This window comes from Salmo salar, chromosome 26 (assembly GCF_965601325.2).
Source record: "Salmo salar chromosome 26, fSalSal1, whole genome shotgun sequence".
NCBI classification, from domain to species: Eukaryota; Metazoa; Chordata; class Actinopteri; order Salmoniformes; family Salmonidae; genus Salmo; species Salmo salar.
The window spans coordinates 22,372,150-22,395,729 of NC_138316.1; the positions used below are offsets into that span (position 1 = coordinate 22,372,150).

The 23,580-nt window shown below is 43.8% G+C and overlaps 1 protein-coding gene across 2 annotated transcripts in view; it reads right to left on the reverse strand.

The window, feature by feature from the left end:
• The window catches only part of dbnd1 (Dysbindin domain-containing protein 1), a 37,978-nt gene extending 15,395 nt beyond the window's left edge, over positions 1-22,583 (reverse strand). The window contains exons 1-2 of one of the 2 annotated variants that reach the window (XM_014175700.3): positions 22,169-22,583; positions 13,612-13,767 (exon numbers count right to left, since the gene is read on the reverse strand). In XM_014175700.3, the coding sequence (XP_014031175.1) occupies positions 13,612-13,767; positions 22,169-22,199 (187 nt within the window). In that variant the 5' untranslated portion in view covers positions 22,200-22,583. 2 annotated transcript variants of the gene reach the window in all.
• Between the last annotated feature and the right edge of the window lie 997 nt (positions 22,584-23,580).

Below are 23,580 nucleotides of genomic sequence, written 5' to 3' on the forward strand. Positions count from 1 at the left end.
CAGAACACCCCCTCCACCACACACACATACACAACCCTCCACACCCTCCTGACCATCCCTCTCATTCTCAGTGCCCCCTGCTGTGGAACTTATCTCTCGTGTTGTTTAGATGCTCTGTGCCATACTGTAATAGAAAGATAAAAAGAAGGCCTCTCTTATCTGTTTCACAGAGAGACAGCTTGGCTTTGTGTGCTGAACTGTCCTTTGGAAGAGATATGGGTCTCTGTGTCAGAATGATGCCAATCTTAACAGCCAATGTTTGACTGGAGCATCAGGACAAGGGCCAGAAAGCTAGAAATAGAGGGTATTAAAACAACATGGTTAGACTGTTCCTTCACCTCGCCCTCTGTCCTGAGTGTATGGCACCTGTTCTTGATTCCAAAAGTCACCGATACCCCAGACCCTGCTCCAATGTCTATTGATACACCAGAGCAGCACGACTGTGCCGTTAACGTGTACCGTTTTTATTCACGTTAAAAAAAGAGCATGACAGTCCCAACATTCCACACTGGCAGCATTCATGCAGTATGGCAGTTAAATGTATATTTTAGTTACACATGCTTTGCTAAGCATCTATGGAGTGGTACAGCCCCATGCTTGTCTGACACAATGCTTTGGGCTGGGTGGAGCTGGCACTCTTTAGCGATCATGGGTGAGGCATAACGGCTGACCGTGTGCTCTATGTGGTGTTAATAGTAAGGGACTTCATGTATGTGTGTGTGTTTATGTATGTGCTGTGGAGGCATATCTCTGTGAACACTTCTGTATTTTTGGCTTGTGAGTGGGTGTATATAGCTGTGTGTCTGTGTGTAGAGAGAGAGCGGGGGTGGATGGTTTTTAAGGATACCGTTTCCCAGCTAATTTCTCTCTACCAGCCAGGCAGAATACTGCCACAGGGTGGATCACAGCCCTCTCCTCAACACTCCTTTGTTCCGCTGCTGCACAGCTCCATTCTCTCGCTGTTCTCTCACTCTCCTGATAAATATAGCGCAGACATTGATTTAAGAAGATAAAAACCTTTAACCATATGATTATAAGTCAGAGAGAGTTGATAATCATGCTAAATCATAATCCTGGTGGTGTCTCTGCTGTATTTCACACATTGTGAGGAGACATGGGCAGAGTTACACTGATAATTTGAGATGGAGAATTTCATTGGGTGCCAGAGGTTCCTAGACAATTGAATTCTACAATATAAATGATCGTCAACAATGTGAGCTCCAATAAAACAATCTCCGCTCCAACTCCTGTCCGCCTTGAATTTGGAAGCTCTTCCTGGTAAGCCCTTCTGTGGATTACAGTATTATTGTCACTGAATGCTTGGTGCCAACATGGATGATGGTTTGCCAAACTCTGTATAACTTTGGCTCTTACAGTGAGTGGTGGCCTTGCTTTGCCTGGGATACCCTGCTACTCACAACAACACACATCTACAACAAGAGACATTTTGTACAGTACTTGCTGAAAAGAACAATATAAAATCCTCCAACAATCTCTATTGTCTTGTTCCTCTGTACCAGACCTGTCCACAGACAGTATAAATACTGATTACATCTGCCTGTGTGTTCCAGACACATGCTCCCATGAGAGGAGATGTGAGGGGACAAGTGGAACGAGAGAGGAGAGAAGGAGTGGGAGACAGTAAAGATGAGAGGAACGCCAGTGAGGAGAGAGTTGAGAGGAGAGGAAGGTAAAGATATTGCGGGTTGACATTACGCTGTCGTTTGAAGTCTTCTAATGAGACAACTGCAGCCATAGAGGATCAGAGACAGAGAAACAGACACTCCTGTCTCACCTTCGCTTAATGAGCCACTCGTTTAACGACGTGGGAGGCTCAGGCTGCCCCATTGCACTACTTCTCCCTCACCGAATGGGAGGAAGTTGCCACTAGACACTGATCGAAGGTTAGTTTTACATTATCCAACCTTAATGGTGAAGGCTAAGATTTGGGGAGGTTAAGCTGATCCTCAATCTTTGGTTAAGGGCAACTTGTACCTCCCTAGGGCTTTGGGCTAGCCTGCTGTACATATCTAGGACCATCTTACATGGAAAAGCACACAACTGACCTTAGATCAGTATAGATGGGGAGACTGGGGGTCAGTCAGTGTGTGTCTGAGGGGTTAACTGAACTCCACAGCATCAGCTGAATCATTTGCAGTGATACAGGCCTGATTAGCATTATGGGATGTCAAGAGCTCTGTCTCCATGGTGTGCTGGCTGTTTCCTCAGAGTAAATCGATACAGGCTGCTTGGTTCACTTGGCTAATCTAAATTTGAACGATTCCCCGATTGTTTGTTCCACCTGCCCCGGTTTCCGGAAGGATGTAGACTGTGGCGTGAGGGGATGATAGAGGCTCGCCTCGTAGGAGACTGTTGCTGATTACTGCTGAGGTGTGGTGGTTACTCAGGTGCTTACACCCAGGTGAGTGCTACACTTTTGGGCGGTGGATCTGTTCCAGCCTACCTACAGAGGAGGAGTAGCTGTGAACTTCAGAGACAGATGTTGCCTAATGAAGTGCTCCAGACCTGCCTGTCGGACCAATGTTTCTCCCTCCTCACTGGACCATCCACTCAAGCTACTCCTGTACTTACTGTATTATCGTCCAGCTGTGGAAGACCATCTCTCATGAACTGCAAGCTCCCTGAATTCTTTTTTTATGTTTTTTTTAAGCGAGATTCTGTATGGAAAGCGCTATATAAAATAAATGATTATATTATTAATCAACTGAATCCATTTACCATGCTTCAGATACACTGCATCAAAAAAAGCCCATCTCTGTAAACAATCTTTAGTATTTAGCTGGTTGTGACATGCAATAACATAGCAATATTTACCAGCCTGGATGACATGGGCTTATAAGGTCAATTAGATATAATGGTGTGAAATGGTTTGAGTAGCCGAGCACAAACACGGTACACAGGGAATTGAAGTATTAAGCAGAGCCATTAGATCTGTGCAGGCCAGGCTCTTTAACTACCTGACCAGATATAAAGCTGGTCCGCTCACCCACGTTACGACTTTAATAAAATGCATTACCGAAGCCTGTCAGGCGTAACAGCATGACATTAGCCTCGCTCAGACTCTGGGGCTGAGATAACACAAGGCTAAAAAGGTCATGATAGCCATAGTAACGGACCTGAAAGAAGCAACACCTGCCCCATATTGGTTTTGATGGGGGGAATGAAAGAGCCTGTCTCCACAGCTGTCAGCAGTCTCACACAGCAGCAGAACAGCTCTGATTGTGAATGAAGCCCTGGTATGTTCCATGGTTTAGGCTATATTCTAGCCATTAGACTAGACCATGTGACCTGGTATGTTCCATGGTTTAGGCTATATTCTAGCCATTAGACTAGACCATGTGACCTGGTATGTTCCATGGTTTAGGCTATATTCTAGCCATTAGACTAGACCATGTGACCTGGTATGTTCCATGGTTTAGGCTATATTCTAGCCATTAGACTAGACCATGTGACCTGGTATGTTCCATGGTTTAGGCTATATTCTAGCCATTAGACTAGACCATGTGACCTGGTATGTTCCATGGTTTAGGCTATATTCTAGCCATTAGACTAGACCATGTGACCTGGTATGTTCCATGGTTTAGGCTTTAGGCTATATTCTAGCCATTAGACTAGACCATGTGACCTGGTATGTTCCATGGTTTAGGCTATATTCTAGCCATTAGACTAGACCATGTGACCTGGTATGTTCCATGGTTTAGGCTTTAGGCTATATTCTAGCCATTAGACTAGACCATGTGACCTGGTATGTGGCATGGTTTAGGCTATATTCTAGCCATTAGACTAGACCATGTGACCTGGTATGTTCCATGGTTTAGGCTATATTCTAGCCATTAGACTAGACCATGTGACCTGGTATGTGGCATGGTTTAGGCTATATTCTAGCCATTAGACTAGACCATGTGACCTGGTATGTTCCATGGTTTAGGCTATATTCTAGCCATTAGACTAGACCATGTGACCTGGTATGTGGCATGGTTTAGGCTATATTCTAGCCATTAGACTAGACCATGAGCAAGCTGGATAATGAAATGTGCCCATGCATATTTTAATAAATCTACAAAATCTATTATATGGGGGGTGCTGTCGTACTCTAATAACCCCATACTATATTCTGCTTCATCAGTCCTCTAAGCCGACACACCCTCAGGGCTTGCATCAGGTGCAACCCCTCCCTGAGAAAATTATTTGGGTTTAAGAATGTATTGAGGGGAAGTGTGAATATGGAAGAGGAATGTAGGGTACAATGTTTGTGTGTGTGTGTGTGTGTGTGTGTGTGTGTGTGTGTGTGTGTGTGTGTGTGTGTGTGTGTGTGTGTGTGGTGTGTGTGTGTGTGTGTGTGTGTGTGTGTGTGGTAGGGAGGGAGGGAGGGCAGGCCTAAGATCAGACTTTGAGAAGAGCTTCTACTGGATGAGTTCTCCCCAGAGGCCCCGAATAGGCTTGCCCACGGCTGTCTGCCTCTTGAATCTCCCAGCAAGAGCAGGAGAGAGGAAGGGAGAGGAAGGGAGAGAAATGGAGAGAAAGGGAGAGAAAGAGAGAGAAGAGGGAGTGAGGGAAGAGAAGTAGTTAAAATTAGTTAGGAGAGAGAGGGAGAGAGGGGAGATGAAGACAGAAAGGGGTTATAAAGAAATGCCACCTCCGCTTTCTCTCTCTTTTTCTGTCTCTCTCTAAACTAGTTAGTCATCCCAGTCCCCTTTGTTAATTTCTTTCCTCTACCCCTCTACTCTCCTCTAACCCCTCCTCTACCCCTCCTCTCTTCTTTCCTGTCTTCTCCCACCCCCATTTCTCCTTGAATAATTGATCAGTAACACATTTTCCCTCCCAGCAAGGTTGGTGTCTCTATAGGGAGCCCATTGGCGGGACTAGAACCATAATACATCCACATTGAGAAGGAAAGGTGTCAGTCATACAGTAGACTAGTATGGCAGCTGTTTAAAGGATGCTAAGCAGTAGCCTACTTGTGAAGCACACACACACACACACACACCCAAACCAACCACTTGTCCTTCTTGTCCTACTATTTTTGGCCGACGGTTACAAATTGAAAATGACAAAAAATAAAGAGGACTTAGAAATGACTTTTGCTGTTTCTTTGGCTTTTGGCCCCAACTTAAATGCAGCCTCAGGTATTTCCTTTTTATTGTTCTTCTCCCTTCTCTTCGCTCTGCCTTCTCTCACTCCCCTCCACTCTCTGTGGTTGTACTCAGGGATCTCTCCGTCTCTCCTCTCTGCCAGGATGTACTGTATATTGAAAATGTAATAAAATGTAAGATAAGGGGAGAGGGAAGAGTATACATGTAATGGAAAAGAGGAACGGACAAACTCAATTGGAAAGAAAGATTGAGAGAGTGAGAGATAAGAAAGAGTTTGGGAAAACAAATCTGGGGAGAGAAAGATGAGGGAGAAGAGGGGTAATCTGCCTTAGTGAAGACTGAGATAATTGCCTGGTAGGCTGGGCTGTCAATAGCAGTAGTCTGGCTGAGGGGAGCGGTGGAGAGACTGGGGGCTCCATCAAAAAGTAGAATGCCTCTGTTTCTGACCCCCCCCCCCCCCCCCCCCCCCAAGGCCCACCAGCCTCCCCATGGCTCACTGATCATTAGCCTAGCCAGAGCAGCCTATAATGAGGATCGAGGGGGGTGACGGGGTAAGCTAGAGACATGGTTGTAAGGGTCTCCCCCTTTAGCGAAACGATGAGCACAGTATAGGACAGCCAGTCTAAACAACAGCCTGTAATGAGGCTATAATGATTCCCAAACACTCTCATACACTCAGGCTTTAACAGGGGCTTCCACTGTGTCTCAGTAGGATTGGTTATAGTGCACAGTGTGATGCTTGGCTCAGAGCAAGTAAACTGGACTTGGCCTTATCTAGAGGTAACAAAGTCATTGGGTCCAGCCAAACTCAGCAAGAGGGCTATTAACAACTTTATCCAATTGTTATTCACTCCCACAATTCATAAACTGTTGTAGAAAAGAAATGTACTAGTTTTATGATGTAACTAAAGGGTTTTTATAAAGGAACACACATGGGATTTGACAGAGTAACACATTTCACCCTCCCTCCCTCTCTGTCCGTAGGGTAACTGTGCCCCAGGTGTCTCATTAAGGCAGAAGGACACAGATACTGGGCTGTAGTGGCCGCCTCCCTGAATGGGTGTTTAGTCGATGTGTAGATAAAGACCTCCTTGTGAGGCTTGTGTCTGTCTCTGTGTCTGTCTGCCTCTGGCTCAGCCCTGGGCCTGGTGCAGATAGGCACAGTGACACATGGCTCCCTCTGTGGGGGGACAGACACACAATGATGCCTTTTAGCACAGGGATTGGAAGTGGGGATGGGTACAGGACAGGGTGGAAGTCGGCTCAGGGGAACTGGGAAGATGGGCGCAATATATCCCAATTTAACCCCAGAGGAAGTGAGGAACTAACCACAGTGTGTACCTGTGCCCCAACGCCAAACTAAAAAAATGACCCACCTCTTACACACAAAAAAATGAAGGTTTCTCAAGGGTTCTTTGGGAAGGGGGAAGGTTCTATATGGAACAATCCTGACCCAAAGAACCCTTTGAGCCCTTCAATGGTTCTTTGCAGCTCAATTTTATTTTATTTGAGTAATAATTAAAATATAGGTGCGGCGGCTCATTCAAATATTTTGGGCCGTGGATTAGTCACAGCTCTTTTTGTGCAACCGTGAGAGGGTGTAATTCCAGTTGATGTAATCTGTTGTCTTATGCTATCACATGTTATATGTGACAAAGGCTAGTGATGTGTTCTTGTGAAAGATTCACATATGGCCTTGTGTCAATTCAGAATGATTAACTAAGTCAGTAGTTATCAATAATCTCCTCAGGGACTGTCACGATTCCCACCGAAGGTGGCGCCCCCTCCTGCTCGGGTGGCGCTCGGCGGTCGTCGTCACCGGCCAACTAGCTGCCACTGATTCCCTTTTTGTTTTCCCCCTTTCTGTTATTGTTTGCACCTGTTCTTAGTGGGGGTGATTAGCGGGGCTATATGAGCTAGCTGGCCCGCCTGCTCTTTGTGCGGGATTGTTTATCTGTTGTATGCTTGTGTACACGCTGGTTGTGTTTTTGCGCTAGTGCGTTGGTTTTGCGCCGACTGTGTTTTTTTTACGTTTTTTTTTTAGAATATTTTATTTTTGCATTTTCCAATTAAGAACATTCAAAACAAAAGTGAAAATATGTTAGACAACAAAGGACAAAGTGACGGTAACAGACGAGCGTAATAAAAAATAAAAATTATATATACGGGCATACATAATACATAAAAAACATACATGATACATAAATCATAATAAAATAAATATTAATAATAATAATGAGACATTGATTCATATGGTCACCTGCTGTAAGCTACATATTATACATTACGTGTGAAACATTATATAAGAATTATATAGAGATTCAATCAATGTGGTGTGGGGGGAGATTCTCCATATAGTCAATAAAAGGTTGCCAAATTCTGTAAAATGTCTTTAACTTATTCCTCAAGCAGTAAGTGATTTTCTCCAGTGGGATACAACTATTAACTTCCGATAGCCACATTGCCACTGGTAGGGGGGAATCCGATTTCCATTTCAAGGCAATACATTTCTTGGCAATCGCTAGCAATATTTCTGTTAGCTTTATTGTATGACTTTGCCTAAGATTGGTGTTAGTATAGTTACCCAGTAGGCAGACCTCGGGGTCTAAAGGGAATGCAACCCCGTGGATTGAGGATATGGTATCGCATACCCCCTGCCAGAAACCATGTAGTTTTGAACACTGCCAAGTGGAATGGAGGAATGTTCCTTCATCTGAGCCACATCTAAAACATAGGGAGGAGATATCAGGATTGAACTTGTGCAGTCTAGATGGGGTGATATAGAGCTGATGGAGGAAATTAAACTGGATCAATCTGTATCTGGAGTTCAATGTGGATGTAACACCATCCCTGCATAGGTCACTCCATAGGCCCTCATCAAGATCAATACCCAGATCTTTTTCCCATCTAAGTCGGGGTTTATCTAGCTCAGGCAGTGTTAGTACTGACATTAGAGCATCGTAAACACGGGAAATGGTCTTGAGTAGTGGTTGGTCTGCATGGCAGAATTGTTCAATAGGTGACATCTTAGGTAGGTTCCATTGTCCCTTGAGAGTCACCCTAATAAAGTCTCGTAGTTGTAGGTAGCTAAAGAAGTCCCTGTTAGACAAGTGGTATTTCTGTTTCAGCTGTTCAAAAGACATAAGAACTCCCTCCTCATAACAGTGTTCCAGAAGAGTGATCCCCTTATCAGACCATGGTCTAAAGTTACTATTCTGGAAAAACATAGGGATCAATCTATTGTTCCATAAAGGGGTTTTAGGGGAGAGAAATCCCCCTCGTCCGAACAGCTCATGCAGTTTACACCATGCCAGGACAGAATGTATGATTAAAGGGTTGTCTGTGATGGTTTTTATAGATTTTCTGTCCCATTTGTAAAACAATTCTGCCCCCGTGTCATCATTCATCTCAAGTTTTTCAATGTTCAACCATGAGGGGGAGGGACCATTGTCAAACCTCTGAGCCAGAAACCTAGACTGAGCAGCCCAGTAGTACATTCTAAAATTGGGGAGGTTTAAGCCCCCTTGACTGTAATCCAGGGTCAGTTTGACCAGGCTAACCCTCGGGGTTTTGCCATGCCAGATAAACCGTCTGGTCAGCTTGTCAAGAGAGGAAAAGAATGCTGCGGGCACAGGGATTGGGAGAGATTGAAACAAATATAGAAATCTGGGCAGGATATTCATTTTAATCACATTGATTCTACCCAGTAGGGTGAGAGGCAAGTCCATCCACCTACACAGGTCACCCTCCACCTTCTGCAACAAGCCGGCCAGATTGAGTTTATAGAGGTTGTTCAGGTTACCATCCACCATTATGCCCAAATATGTGAAGCCCAGAGGCGACCATCGAAAAGGAAACTTGTGCTTGATGGTATGATGGTCAAAGACAGACAGCGGTAAGATTTCGCTTTTATCGAAGTTAACCTTATATCCAGAGAAAGAGCTATAACACTGTAGTAGGATCTGCAAGTGAGAGAGGGAGTGTTCTGGGTTTGTTAGAAATAAGATAAGGTCGTCCGCAAAGAGTGATAGTTTATGGGTATGGGGGCCCACCTCAAAGCCATGTATGTCAGGGCACGATCTAATAGCCTCAGCCAACGGTTCGATGGCAAGGGCAAAGAGGTGGGGGCTAATTGGGCAACCTTGTCTGTTCCCCCTATAGAGAGGGAAAGAGGAGGAAGTAATCCCATTGGTAGCAATCCTAGCTTTAGGAGATTTGTAGAGTGATTTTATCAAATTTACAAAAACGGTACCTAAACCAAACTTTTCCAAGACGCGAAAGAGGTATGGCCATTCAACCCTATCAAAGGCCTTTTCAGCGTCGAGGGATACTGCGACACTAGGTTTTTTGTTTTTGTTAGCAAGGTGAATTATATCAAAGAACCTTCTGAGATTATTGGAGGACAGTCTATTAATTATGAAGCCAGTCTGATCTGGGTTGACCAACAGGGGAAGACATGACTCCAGTCTCTTAGATAGCATCTTGGTGACCAGTTTACAATCTGTGTTAAGGAGAGAGGTTGGTCTATAGGAGGCGCACTTTAGCGGGTTTTTCCCTTTCTTGTGGATTACAGTAATCACTGCTTGAGAGAAAGACTCTGGAAAGCAGTTGTCTTCCCCGGCTTTTTTAAGTACCTCCATGAGGTAGGGGACCAACAGCTCCCTAAATTCTTTATAGAACTCTGGAGGGAAGCCATCCTCCCCAGGAGATTTATTAGAAGGTAAGGATTTAATGGCTTCCACCAATTCAGGAACAGAGAAGTTTTCACTCAGGCGCTCTCTGTCTTCCTCTGACAGGCATGGGAGGTTGAGAGAGGAGAGAAAGGAGTCGATCTCCGACAGATCATCGCTTGATTGGGAAGTGTAGAGGTCTTCATAGTATTTCTTAAAGGTATTATTAATTTCGGTAGGGTCGAAAGATATCTCATTAGTAAGGGTTTCTATAGCATTAATTGTCCTCTTACTTTCCTCTGCTTTCAGTTGCCATGCCAGTACTTTGTGAGCTTTCTCTCCAAGCTCGTAATAACGCTGTTTTGATTTAGTGATGGCCCTCTCAGCTTGATATGTGTTCAGAATATTATATTTCAGTTTTTTATTTACCAAAAGCCTATATAGATCTTTAGTCGGGCCTCTTTGGTAGGTTTTCTCCAGCTCAGAGATTTCAGATTCAAGGACATTCAGTTCCGCACCGTATTTTCTCTTCAACCCTTTAGTATAGGAAATGATCTGTCCCCTCAGATAGGCTTTCAATGTGTCCCAAAGAATGAAACTGTCAGGAGCGGAGGGTTTGTTTGTCAAAGTAAAAATATTGATCTGCTCTTTGATAAATGCACAAAATTCTGGTTGCTTTAGGAGTGTAGGATTTAGTCTCCATCTATATGCTCCGTTTACCTTGTTAGGAATGGAGATTGATAATACCAGAGGAGAATGGTCGCTAAGCAATCTGGGGAGATACTCGATATCTAACACTCTATGAAACAGTTGGGTCGATAGTAAAAAGTTATCTATGCGTGTGTGTGTCTTGTGTGGGTGTGAATAAAAAGAGTAGTCCCTATCCTGTGGGTGCAACTGTCTCCAGATGTCTAGTAAATTAAGATCTTTCATGAATGACATGGTGAGCTTGGCGGCTTTGGTAAGAAGGGAGGGTTTATCCGAGGACCTATCAAGGACTGTATCTAAACAAAAATTTAGATCTCCTCCAACCAGTAGCCATCCTGGTGGTGCTTGAGCGACCTGAAGGAAGACATTCTGTATAAACATATGGTCATCGAAGTTAGGAGCATAAATATTCAGCAGGGTCCAAGACTCTGAAAACATATGCCCCTGCACCAAAACAAACCTGCCCGAGGGATCAGAGATGGTGTTGTTGACGCAGAAGGGGATGTGTCTACTTATCAAAATTGCAGTTCCTCTTGCTTTGGAGTTAAAAGAGGACGCAAAAACTTGTCCTACCCATTCCCTCTTCAATTTCTTGTGTTCGCTGGCTGTAAGATGTGTTTCTTGTAGAAACACAATATCGGCCTTTAATTTCTTAAGGTATGTATAGACTCTTTTCCTTTTAATCGGGCTGTTAAGGCCTTTTACGTTGAATGTGACATATTTTAGTGGATTAAGCATAGGTTGGGTTTGAAATATGTAACCGAATGGAAATCTCTCATATGTAAATAGTCAGGAAATGTTTCAACTTTGGTTTGAACACAGAAGTGACCTATGTGCCTCTTTAGGAAGGAAACAACAATAAACATGGAAAAAAAGGGGGAAAAAACCCACCCACCCCGATTGTCAGACTAGAACAACAATCCCAACAATCAAACATGAATACACTTGTAGAGATACGTTGCTGCTCGCTTTCCACCTTACTCTTACTAGCTAAACCTTGGCGTAAACTAAAACCTGCGAGCTCTCTAAATTGAAAACAAACGTTGTGAATAAGCATTTATGGCTGAATAATTACTGCCCACGGTAAGGGCTGCTTGAGTCTCTTTTCGGGAGAGGAGAAACATAAATGGCGGGGAAGCGGTGGGCCTAAACCCACTTATTGCTTCGTCCAGTGGATATTGACTAAACCAAAATATAGTCTCCTGTAAATGTAATAGAACTCACCCCGGGGAAAAACAGTTAGTTGAAAATGTACAAATCAATTATAGCGACCGGATAGCGGGGTAGACGGATCCGATATCAGCAGATCAGTCCAGATAAGAGAAAACAAACAGATTGGATCTTATCCCCCAGAGAGACGGTTTTTCAGTCGCGGTTCGGTTCTTTGAGAAAAGTGAATACTTCTCCCGGTGTGTTGAAGATATGGCATCGGCCTTTGTACTGAACTTTCATCCGCGCAGGGTGGATGAGGTAGCCGGTGATGTTCTTCTCCTTCAGTGCTTTGGCGGCAGGTCTGAACTGCTTGCGACGTCTGGCGAGATCGGCACTCATGTCCGGGAAAAGGCTGACCCTCTTGCCATCGAAGGTGATGTCCCCTTTGGCTCTTGCGAGTTGCAGTATCTTCTCTCTGTCTTGGAAACGGAGGAACCTGACCAGAACTGCACGTGGGGGCTCCTCTGGCCGGGATTTCGGCGCTGATGTTCTGTGGGCGCGTTCGATTTCCAGCGGCTTGGTGAAGTTGATTATGCCTAGGACATCCGGGATCCATTGAGTGAAGAAGCGGACCGGGTCACGGCCCTCGCTGTCCTCTTTCAATCCCACCACATGGATATTACTGCGTCTGCTCTGGTTCTCCATCTGGTCTACTTTGTTTTTGAGGTAGGCATTATCCTTCTGCAGTTCTATCAGAACCTGGTCATGTCGAGCGACGGTGTCCTCAACTGTGCTAATGCGCATCTCGGCCTCAGTCGTTCTCAGAAGGAGATCATTCATGGAGGATTTCAGGTCGTCGATGGAAGAATGGAGTTCAGCCGATTTCTTGTCAATTTTCATAGAAAGACCTTTGTTACCATCCTGAATTTCCCGGAGGAGAGTAGCCAGCATGTCTTGCGAGGCTGCCGAGAGCAATAGTCTGGAACCGTCGTCTGAGATATGAGGGCTAATGCTAAACTTGCTAGCTGTGGCATTATCGTTGTCTTGGGATTCAACGACGTTTTGGTCGTCCTTCTTGCCTCTCGGTCGGAGGTCCATGGCTCTTTGGGAAGGTAAGTATTTGACAATTTATCAGCCGATGTTAGAATATTGTTTCAACGTTGTTATTTAGGTAATAATAGGATACATTTCAAGAGCTCGGTCTGTCAACGTCTGTTCAGCTCCGCGGCATCACGTGTCTCCGCGCCGACTGTGTTTTCCCCTGTGTTTGGGGCACTTTGTTTTGTGTGCCTGTTTGGGGTGGCTTGTGTTTTTCGCCATTTGGACATTAAAAGCCACTACCCTGTATTCGCTGCTTCCTGCGTTTGATTCCTCACCCACGACGCCCGAGCATTACAGGGACCCACAGCCATTCCAGTGCTGGCACACCTGATTTAATTTGTTAATAAAACACAATAATAACTGCAATTGAATTTTAACAATATAATATGGCTAGTAAACCAGAATAATGGAATTTTAACAATATAATATGGCTAGTAAACCAGAATAATGGAATTTTAACAATATAATATGGCTAGTAAACCAGAATAAAAACCACGCTACGGTTCTACAAAGAACCTTTGAGATTGAGAAAGGTCCTTTTTTGGTGCCACTGTATATAGAATATTTTTTCATGGTTCTTTATAAAACCTTAAAAAAAAAAGTTTCCATATAGCACCAAAAAGGGTTCCACTATGGTTACAACCCTTGGTTGGTTCTATAAAGAACTTTTCTCAATCTAAAGGTTTGTAGAACTGTACAGTTTAAATTTTTTTTTGGCTTACTAGCCATATTATATTGTTAAAATTCCATCCAACTACCATCCATAATTACTATCCTCCCCATCCTCCCCCACTCCTTTTTTCTATCTATCCATCCATCCAATCCATCCATCCATCCATCCACCACTCCTCCATCGCTCCCCTTACCCCGGTACTCACGTCTCCTCTCGGTGACGTGCAGCAGGCCAGCGGTGTGTCCAGGAAGCCCTCCCTCCTCTTCCCCCACTGGGTTGTGGTACAACTCCTTGGAAAGGTCCCCTGAGCTGGAAGGCTTCAGCAACTTCTGGATGTCTTTATTGGGCTCTGTGGTGGCAAACACACACACACACACACACACACACACACACACACACACACACACACACACACACAGAGAAACAGTGGGAGAGAGCAAATGAGACAGGTAAGAGTGAGTGTTCATTGTCATTGTCTAGCCCTTCCTGCATCCATGATCTCCTTTTATTCATGCTTGGCAGGTGTGTTTTGTGATGCATTTACGCTGTGTGCTGGTAATCATATTTAGCCGCTGTGCATCTCGCCTCAGGAAGCAGAGCGTGACTAACAGGCTATTTTGGGTGACCATGCCTATCCATCTTCTCCTGAGGATGTCTTATGTGACATTTGTTTATGGACCCACCCTGCTGTGCACAATGCTGTATAACACACACACACACACTTGCACACATACGTGCACACATACAGTGGGGAGAACAAGTATTTGATACACTGCCGAGGTCTGTAATTTTTATCATAGGTACACTTCAACTGTGAGAGAACCAATCTAAAACAAAAATCCAGAAAATCACATTGTATGATTTTAAGAAAATAATTACAATTTTATTGTATGACATAAGTATTTGATACATCAGAAAAGCAGAACTTAATATTTGGTACAGAAACCTTTGTTTGCAATTATAGAGATCATACGTTTCCTGTAGTTCTTGACCAGGGTTGCACACACTGCAGCAGGGATTTTGGCCTACTCCTCCATACAGACCTTCTCCAGATCCTTCAGGTTTCGGGGCTGTCGCTGGGAAATACGGACTTTCAGCTCCCTCCAAAGATTTTCTATTGGGTTCAGGTCTGGAGACTGGCTAGGCCACTCCAGGACCTTGAGATGCTTCTTACGGAACCACTCCTTAGTTGCCCTGGCTGTGTGTTTCAGGTCGTTGTCATGCTGGAAGACCTAGCCATGACCAATCTTCAATGCTCTTACTGAGGGAAGGAGGTTGTTGGCCAAGATCTCACGATACATGGCCCCATCCATCCTCCCCTCAATACGGTGCAGTCATCCTGTCCCCTTTGCAGAAAAGCATCCCCAAATAATGTTTCCACCTCCATGCTTCACGGTGTCGTGTCTTTGGGGTACCATTAAACTGAAGACATGTTTATCAATTAACTCCCTGTAATTATTATCACGCGATTAAACTGATTAATCGTTTAATTGTAATTAACTAGGAGATCGGGGAACCAAGGAGAATATTCAGATTACAAAGTCATAATTTTCCTAATATAACTTTCCTATATTATAATATAGGCCGATTATCTTCTGGTTTAAATGGTGTATTTTACCTCGCGTTCAGTCTCATTCCAAACGTCGTAAATTGTTGTATCTGCACGAACCCAGTCTTTACTAAAATCATCCATACATCAATTGTCTTAAAATCATTTATTTACTACACTAAGTAATTAACAGAAAACATACAAACAGTAATTATCGTCACAAAGGATTGGTATAGTAATGTGCCCTAATGGCTAACAGGCATGGCTGGTCTGTTAGACAATGGGTCATAAACGGTCAGCTGAGAAGGTACACAGACTTCATTAATATTAACAATTGACAATTGAAGGCTCGCTCATTCGGGAACAATTGCAATCAATATATATTTACGCTCATGTGTCGTCGGGATCCTTGTTCGAGCGTCGTTCTGATGGAGAGTTCTCTCTCTCTCTCTCTCTCTCGGTTAGAATGGATCTTTCAAAGCGACATTCATTAATGTCGTCATAGAATGGATGTTTCGTTGGTCTTCGCGTTCGATGATATAATTTACTTAGCTGCAGACTAATAATGAATATCAAAGACTTGTTCTTATTCTGTCAGTATCAATAGTCTAAAAGTTAACCACGTGGTATAGTTCACTTTCAGTAGAGGAATTGGATGGTAAAACCTATTGGCCATGGAGTGGAGGCCTGGTCTGGAGAAATGTAGCTCAGGGTATAGTTTTATAGTGACCCTTGAACAGGCTTGTCAAATGATGCCTGGTCCTGTCTGTGTCCCTTGGGGGCGTGCCGATGGCTGAGTGAAGCTTGGTACAGAAATCCAATTCTATCACATTAACATCAGTACATAGCATCTCAATGTATTACAAATAGCTTTATCCTTATTAATACATTTTATACAACCATTATGATGCAAGTCTCAAGCTGAGGCTATTATATAAACAGTTTTATGGTAATATGGCTATATTGTCTCTTCTGAGTATCACAAAATTGTACCAAGCGGACCAGTTCATAGCTGGATTCTTCACCAATCTTCCATACCTTCTCCAGAACACAAATGTCGCTTGGCTCCCCAATTCTGTGAGTTGGAAGAATTTCCTGTGTCTCTCTATGGGCCATGTGGCCAGAGACTCTCCTGGAATTTTACCACTACTTCACACAGGGACTGGGTGGGGGAAGGTAGGTTGGGGGATGGTGCAAAAAGGGGGGGAGGGGGTCAACTGTCCTCCCTGTACTCAAAGAGGCCAACGTCATGACAACGGTTGGGATGGTGTTCTTGGGGTTGTACTCAACCTTTTTCTTCCTCCAAACACGGCGAGTGGAGTTTAGACCAAAAAGCTATATTTTTGTCTCATCAGACCACATGACCTTCTCCCATTCCTCCTCTGGATCATCCAGATGGTCATTGGCAAACTTCAGACGGGCCTGGACATGCGCTGGCTTGAGCAGGGGGACCTTGCGTGCGCTGCAGGATTTTAATCCATGACGGCGTAGTGTGTTACTAATGGTTTTCTTTGAGACTGTGGTCCCAGCTCTCTTCAGGTCATTGACCAGGTCCTGCCGTGTAGTTCTGGGCTGATCCCTCACCTTCCTCATGATCATTGATGCCCCACGAGGTGAGATCTTGCATGGAGCCCCAGACCGAGGGTGATTGACCGTCATCTTGAACTTCTTCCATTTTCAAATAATTGCGCCAACAGTTGTTGCCTTCTCACCAAGCTGCTTGCCTATTGTCCTGTAGCCCATCCCAGCCTTGTGCAGGTCTACAATTTATCCCTGATGTCCTTACACAGCTCTCTGGTCTTGGCCATTGTGGAGAGGTTGGCGTCTGTTTGATTGAGTGTGTGGACAGGTGTCTTTTATACAGGTAACGAGTTCAAACAGGTGCAGTTAATACAGGTAATGAGTGGAGAACAGGAGGGCTTCTTAAAGAAAAACTAACAGGTCTGTGAGAGCAAGAATTCTTACTGGTTGGTAGGTGATCAAATACTTATGTCATGCAATAAAATGCAAATTAATTACTTAAAAATCATACAATGTGATTTTCTGGATTTTTGTTTTAGATTCCGTCTCTCACAGTTGAAGTGTACCTATGATAAAAATGACAGACCTCTACATGCTTTGTAAGTAGGAAAACCTGCAAAATCGGCAGTGTATCAAATACCTGTTCTCCACACTGTACGTGAATAAACACGCGCACATGCGCACACACACACACACACACACACACACACACACACACACACAGTAAATAAACACTTCATAAAATACCAGTATTGGCATTTGGGTTGCAACAGAAAGAATATAATCACCAATCTAGAATTTCAAAATGTGTTGAAAAATCAATAATTATTACGTTTTCTGCAATATAACCCCCAGTGTACATTTCAAAGTGGAAGATTCTGTTTTTATAGCATTTCAATTGTCAGATGAGAAACCGTTTGTCTTACTTGTTCTATTTTCAGATATCTTGGTGCTCCTGTCTTTCTACAGAGCCTGTTTCACTGTCCTGTGCTGTGCTTTGCTCACAGGGAAAAGAGAATGTGTGTTGTTATGTAAAAGGTTGTCCTGTGACAGTAGCTCTACTGTTTCAGTTTCACTACCTCCGTTTCAATGAACCACTGCCTCAGAGCCTCCCTATACTCACTCACATGTTTTATTTAAAGAGTTAAAACTCTGAAAGTCTCATTTTATCCACTTCACTAAACCTTTTTACTGTGGTTCTCTATCCCTTTATTTCCCCTCTCATTTCAGAGTTCAGGTTTTTATCCCTTTGGACTGCAATTATCACAGGGCCGCCATTCTGTGTAGCTTTTCAAAGAGGCTAAGGGGATGAAATGGCACCAAAATGAGATTATCAAAGTTCATATTACTCTTCTACCAGGCTCACACAGTTAAATGATCCACTTCCTATTGAATAACTCCCTCACATCTAGTGTAATATTTAGTGTAATAGGAGGGTTTGAACAGGAGGTTAACCATGAGTACTGATGATAATCTACAGTAACATTAATCCCCAGGTTATTACATCACCTACTGTATCTACATTAACTCTGAATAACTCTGTTCCCTTTCCTTAACACTGCATGCTGTGGGTTTTACCATAGACAGGTTTACACATACACTCCCTGTTTTATCTAGAAATAAATGTAGTATGCACAGTATCTATGTTCTGTGTGTGTGTGTGTGTGTGTGTGTGTGTGTGTGTGTGTGTGTGTGTGTGTGTGTGTGTGTGTGTGTGTGTGTGTGTGTGTGTTTGAATGTATGACGTTGTGTGTAACGGTAATTTAGATCTCCTCCAGTGTGTGTGAGTCATGTACAGACAGTGATGGAAAGAGACTTATGTGGATGTGCTTGTGTACTAGGCCAAGTTGGACATTCAATTAGGTTTAAATTGAAAATGGCTGTCTCATCTGATGTTCTGAGACAACACATTCCTTGGAGGAAGACCACATTCCACCAGGCTCTGAGTCATGGAATATTATCCAGGGAGCTGAGGTGTATCTTAGAAGACTCACAAACCAACACACAGCCACATACAGAGACCTCTAGTCTCTCTCACACATACCTATATACACCTAAACATTCGGTAAACTCATATGCACAGTCATCTACAGAACACACTCCCCACTCTAGTAGAAATCCATACACACTTGATCAAACTATCACACATTCACACACACATGCAAGTGTACACGCACACCCACCCACCCACCCACCCACACTTCTCAGGGTGGTGTCCTGTACTAACTCTAGCCCATCCAAAAGCTCCTTAACAGCTTCTACCCCCAAGCCATTAGACTCCTGAACAGCTAATCAAATGGCTACCTAGATTATTTGCATTGCCCCTCCCACCCCCTCTACGCTGCTGCTACACTCTGTTATTATCTATGCACAGTCACTTTAACTCTACCTACATGTACATATTACCTCAATTACCTTGACTAACATGTGCCCCCGCACGTTGACTCTGTACCGGTACCCCCTGTATATAGCCTCCACATTCACTCTGTACCGGTACCCCCTGTATATAGCCTCCACACTGACTCTGTATATAGCCTCCACACTGACTCTGTATATAGCCTCCACACTGACTCTGTATATAGCCTCCACACTGACTCTGTATATAGCCTCCATATAGTAATTAAAGAGCAGCAGTAAATAACAATTATTCTTTTTTTAGTCGTTTTTTTTCTTATCTATTTTTTACTTAACACCTATTTTTCTTAAAACTGCATTGTTGGTTGAGGGCTTGTAAGTAAGCATTTCACTGTAAGGTCTACACCTGTTGTATTCGGCATATGTGACAAATAGAATTTGATTTGATCTCCAGATTCCTCTGAGTCATGCGGCACATTGCCACCTCACTGACTCTGCAGCAACAAGCGTTAGCGCAGAACACAGCAGACAGGGAGGAGAGGGGGATGGAGATAGGTGAGAAAGGAGAGAGGGATGAAGGTGTGGGTGAAAAGAGGAGAGAGATAGATGAGAAAGTAGCAGCAGGAGCGTTCTAGAGGTTAACATCCTCCCTGCTGGGCTGCCCTCCCCGAGCCCTCTGTTGGACATCATCATCATGTTGTCCCTCAGACTGCACAATCACTGTGGAAACATCCACATCCTTAGGAATGGAGAAGAGCATCTTTGGCACAGATTGTGTATGTGTGTCACACACAGAGAAGGGTGTGGCATTTCAAAGGGTTGGCAAAGCAAGTCACAGACTAAAAATGATGGATTCCCATTTCACCCTGGATACAAGGCTTGCTGTTGGCTATCGATTTATTTTTTGCAGCGAGGGTCCAAACAAGCTGACAGAATACAGCTCCACTTTCCCTTCTCTATAATGAGGTGGTGATACTATTTACCGTTTGCTACTTCATTCCCCATATCTGTTACCCCCCTCTGTCTGTCACTCTGCCTCATAGTCACACAATTAATGTTTACGCCAGTGGAGGCTGCTGAGGGGAGGATGGCTCACAATAATGGATGGAATGGATACCATTCCACCCATTCCACTCCAGCTATTACCACAGGCCCATCCTCCCCAATTAAGGTGCCACCAACCTCCTGTGGTTTACGCCTCATATCAGTTGCAAAGTGTAGTCGGGTACATGCTTTACGTGCATAGACGCACACATAGTATTCAATCAAAGTGTAGTAGGGATTTTCAAGGTGAATAAAAAAGAAAAGCAGTCACAGATGACGTCAATCAAAATCAATCTGGTTTAACACAACTCCTCCAGAACAGAAGCAGAGAGCATCTTCTAATCTCACAGCACCAATGTTCCGTAAACACCCACTGAGAGGCTTGTAGGAAGTCACAAAATCAGCTGCTACAGGATCACACAGTGTCACAGAATACAATAACAGTCAGTGTCCTCTGTCCTTGTACCTCCAGTCTGGCGTCAATCACTATCAACAGATATGAGAACAATCCATAACATTCCGTATCAGGTCTAGTGACCATCAAACCATACACAAATGAGTGTCTGAAGCAGAACACTGGAAATCTTGTGTATTAGCCAGCATAAAAGGAAAACATATATATATATATATGCTAAGCACTATGTAAAATGAACTTTATTTATTTTAAATATTCCCATGACACAAAGGCACATCATAGTATGAAAGGCACATCACAGTATGTAATGCCTTGCTTCCTTTATTTTGTTAGCCACCAAGTATTATTGTACATGGCACATGTCAATGTTGATACTGTAAATATGTGTACTGTAAGAATGCTCTAGAATGAGATGGATCTGCTAGGTATTGCGGTGGTAGTGACATATGAGGAGACTCATTGGACTCATTGACTAAACCAGCTACTGTACATATGTGGCTCTGGGGACTGAGGCTGCATGTGTCTTTGTCCTTAGTGGGTCAGACATAAATCCTAGATGAATAAGTATCAGTCCTACATGGTCTAGGGTAAATGTGTCAGTGAGTCGGGTAGCTAGCCTAGCCACCTAACGTGCCTCGCAACCTGAGACACTTTTCAAAAGAGAGGACTGTTAATCTGTTTCTCAATACTCTGGAATGTCTTATTGTACAATCCTACTGATCATACGAAAGCAATAAACTTAACCTAGCTGACTGCAGAGATCTGAATGAGCTGACACTACCTCAGAGTCTTCTTGACCCAGTGTGCCCTACTGTAAATGCCTACTGACTGAGCACTCTGAGCACCATCTGTACACAGTATGATTAATGGGACATGGTGAACACACCACCAGCCAACAGTGAAAGGACTGGAGTGTGCTGTTTGAAAGGCCAATCTTTCAGGCTTCGGCTCACACTGCTCCTAGCAATCACGCATGACTTCCTCTGAATCAGGTTCACACACACACACACCACAACAGTTTAATCAAACTCAACATATCGGTTCAATAAAATCAATCTTCTTTCAACAGTAAAGGCAACAGGAAGTAAGTCTCTCCACACCCTTCTCCCAACATACTGTTATTTCTCTCTAACACTCATCCTTTTTTCCTTTATCACAGATAACAATCCATCCAACAGGAAATTATGTTGCTATGATCTGTTATATCAATGTCATTAAGGTATTGTGTCTAATTGATACCATACAAATCATATCTTGTTTATCACATCTTATAAACTACATTGTGTCAACACAGGGTACTGAAATAGCTCTACACACAACATCCTCCATATCTGAAAACAGCAACATGAACATGTGTTCATCTTCCTTTCTTTCCCAACCATGTCATCAACATGTAAGCATTCATTAACACTTTATATATTCTCCAATTCAGACCTGTAGAAACATCCACCTCTATCTTATTTCCATCCTTAATGTTGGCTACTGTTTCCTCTACTCTACAGTATCATCCACAGTCCACTGATGTGCACTGCATGTGGGCTAATAGATTAACAGAAACCACTGATAAGAGAATTAACTACACTAATATACTAATATATAGTCAAAGCTGGCAGAGTACATGACTTAACTAACATAACCATCTAGGCTGCTACAGTATATGTCTGGGGGAAAACACAGCACCTATTCTCAGAAACCAAGTCTGGGCTAACAGTGAATTTAAATGTGACAATAGAGTAAAAGAGGCTGGTATGATAGACTACCATGAAGACATAACATAGAGTGAGTCTGGAAAGACATGGTGATGAACAGTCTGGTCTAGGCTGATGGATTCTATGCTAACAGTGAATAACATAAAGCTGCACCTACCTGGGCTCCCTGCCCCTCCCTGTGCCTCCATGCAGCCGAGCCGAGAGTGCCGTGCTGTCTATCACAACAGCATGGGAGTGGGGGAGACAGACTGAGAGAGTGAGATGGAGGGAGAGAGAGGTATGCCAGCTCTCGTTTACCACAGCATCCGACTCCAGCTGCACTCCTTTTTTACTCCTCTGTCGTTCTTTTCCTCACTGCCTGGTGCTCATCCCTGCTCAGTGCTCTCTCACACACTCACCAGCCTGCCCAATACAGACGTGAGAACACAGTGAGTTCACCGCTCTGCTGCCCTGCCTGCCTCACAGAGAGAGAGAGAGAGAAAGAGAGAGAGAGAGAGAGAGAGAGAACAGCAATGTTCTATAAGCACATTATGAAAGAGCTCGGCGAATGCAGAATACAGAGAGATCTAGAGAGAGGGAGAAAAAGAGGGGGGGATAGTGAGAAAGTGAGAGAGAGCAGGATGGGCACACTGGCAGACTGCCCAGATTGAGAGAGAGAGGGGGGCTGTAGGAGGGGTGTTGGTGGGGATTTGGATAAAGGGAAGGAGGGGAGAGTTGGATACACCACATGGGTGGTGGAGAGTATCACAGTCACTATGAGTGTGAGTGTGAGCGTGTGTGTGCCAATGACTGCATATATGAATGGACAAAGTCACTGATCACATGACACCATGCAATCCTATGTGAAGACTCAATGGCAAAATGAAGTCAATTAAGATGGCATATCATGGAGACATAACATGCGCAGTTTGAGCTACTCAAGGAAGTGGAGCTACTCCAGCTTGCTCAGTGCTGTCCCCTCTAAATGGGCTTCCGAGTGGTACAGCGGTCTAAGGCACTGCATCTCACTGCTAGAGGTGTCACTACAGACACCCTGTTTCGAATCCAGCTTGTATCACAACTGGCTGTGATTGGGAGTCCCATAGGGCGGCACACAATTGGCCCAGCGTTGTCCGGCTTTGGCTGGTGTAGGCCGTCATTGTAAATAAGAATTTGTTCCTAACTGACTTGCCTAGTTAAATTTAAAAAAAGGAGAAACTCAAGTTGAAGGCTGACTGTGGTACAGCAGGCTGCCATTGGCAATTCAATTATCCTTTTACCTTCTTCTCAGCAACTAAATTATCCTTATACTTTCTTCTCTGTGTGATTTTAAAGTAATACTGTACATCTGGTGTATTAAAGGCAACTATTGGTACCATGATTATTTACACAAAGATTCCCATTTTTCTGCAAACAATGCCTGCAGTACCGCAGTTGGCCTTAAACATCTGCGGCTTCAATGAGAGGGGGCAGTCGTTCTCCACTGGTGTATGCGAATGTGCATACACCTTATTAGGTAAAGATCTTAACACTCCAGTTTTAAGCCTTGTCCCACAGAAGCATAAAAATAGGATGATTAAGCACAGGACA